We start from the raw sequence: 1,747 nt of genomic DNA, 5'->3' as shown, positions 1-1,747 counted from the left end.
ATTTTTTTTAATTTTTATTTATGAAGTGTTTGTTTAACAAACCTTTATTGATTTGTATTTTTTAATTTTGTCATTTAATACATACACAGAGTAGTTTTGATTGTTGAATTGATTGCTTTTATTCAGAAAATAAAGTTATTTATTGTCCAATCAGACAAAAAGTCTTTCCATCCAAAGTCCCAGGCTAACGTTCAACCCCTCTGTTCCCCCATCAACATGCTCCCAGTAAATAAAGCCATGCATCTCATAGGCTTAAAAAAAATCATTTTTATTATGTCTGATGTGGCTCAACCTTATCTCTTTGAACTTTTGCATCCTCAGTAAAACCAGAACAGATGAAGCTGCCTGGTAAATCAAAAACATTTACAGGAACAGAACAAAGAAATTATGACTGAGCAATAACTGTTTGGTACACCCAACATTTTTTCTGGTGAACTGTTACTTCTAAAAAGATGTCCAAAAAGCTGTGGTGCTGAGTGCAGATGGGCATGTCAATAGATGCATTAACCTTTAATCATTACACTCCAACACTGCAGACGCCCTTTCTTGGTGCTATAAAAGGAAGCAGCCTGCCGTTTGCCTCTCCAGGATTCTCTTCAACATCCATCACTGCAGAGAAACTCCATCAAGATCTTCAGATCCCTCCACATCAGAGGCATCGAGCTCCAAGATGATGTGGTTCCTCTTCCTGTTTGGTCTGGCTCTGGCTGCTGAGCCTCCTTCAGATGGACAGGAACTGAAGCTGGTGCGTGGCGGCTGTCCCTTGTTCTGGTTCAGCTTTGAGGGTCGCTGCTACAAGTACTTTGGGTCAAGAGTGACCTGGGGAGAAGCAGAGCTCCAATGTGTGTCAGAGGGAGCCAACCTGGTTTCCATCCACAGTCTAAATGAACACAATTTTGTCAATTTTCTGATCAAGAACTTTGATCCTACTCGGTCACAGACCTGGATTGGACTCACTGATATGCATAAGGAAGGAGGGTGGATTTGGTCCGATGGGTCTAAATACAGATTTTCCCTTTGGAGTCCTGGACAGCCTGACAATGATAGTGGAAATGAACACTGTGGACACACCAACTATGGGAGCAATTTTTACTGGAACGAACGCGTGTGCTCAAATACATTTGCTTTTGTGTGTGCAGCTCGCACAGTTTGTCCCTAGTGACAAAAAAATTTAAAGAAAAAAAATATAACTGTGTTGCATTTCTTGATGATTGTTCTGTTTAAATTCAACTTTTTTTTCCAACAAAACCCAATGGAAAAGACATATCTCTGGAAATGTGATTGTTTTTCTTATAACTGTCCAGATTGTATGTACTCTCATACAACCATCAATGCAAAATACATCTTTGTGATAAAACACTGTAAAATCTTTTCTCTGTGTGGTTCTTATTGGAGAGAATATAACAATGTTTTAGGTATTTTAATAGGGCTGTTTCTAGAACCAGCAGAGGTTTATCCCACTAATTCATCGATGAGCAGAATGATGTTGCCTATTTTTATACTATATTTTCCCCCTATATCAGCACTGGTGTGGACAGGGGCAGAAAAAAGAACTGAAGCAATAACAATAATCATTATGCAAAAAATACTTCTTGCTAGCATTTTACATAATTAAAAAAATGCATCTTTCATTTTGGTGTTTGATTATCTTCATTCTACTCATGACAGATGGGGGTTGATCACGAGTTGAGTTTAGTCTGTGGAATATGCAGAGCCAGAGCCAGACACTGTCTACAAAATGCTGACT

General features: G+C 38.8%; 1 protein-coding gene across 1 annotated transcript; it reads left to right on the top strand.

Moving 5' to 3' along the window:
• Positions 1-312: 312 nt before the first annotated feature.
• LOC103135011 (lactose-binding lectin l-2-like) lies at positions 313-1,206 on the top strand. Its single transcript, XM_007547548.2, has one exon. It carries the CDS (start codon positions 671-673, stop codon positions 1,157-1,159), a length of 489 nt encoding a protein of 162 aa, XP_007547610.1. The 5' UTR covers positions 313-670; the 3' UTR covers positions 1,160-1,206.
• The last annotated feature ends 541 nt before the right edge of the window (positions 1,207-1,747 follow it).

Source organism: Poecilia formosa, unplaced genomic scaffold (genome assembly GCF_000485575.1).
Source record: "Poecilia formosa unplaced genomic scaffold, Poecilia_formosa-5.1.2 Scaffold21, whole genome shotgun sequence".
Taxonomy (NCBI): Eukaryota; Metazoa; Chordata; class Actinopteri; order Cyprinodontiformes; family Poeciliidae; genus Poecilia; species Poecilia formosa.
Note: the sequence above shows the minus strand (reverse complement) of the source record. Positions and strands in the feature narration are given on the sequence as shown.

Excerpts from the sequence above, each read along its gene's own strand:
- LOC103135011 (XM_007547548.2), top strand. The coding sequence starts at position 671 with ATGATGTGGTTCCTCTTCCTGTTTGGTCTGGCTCTGGCTGCTGAGCCT.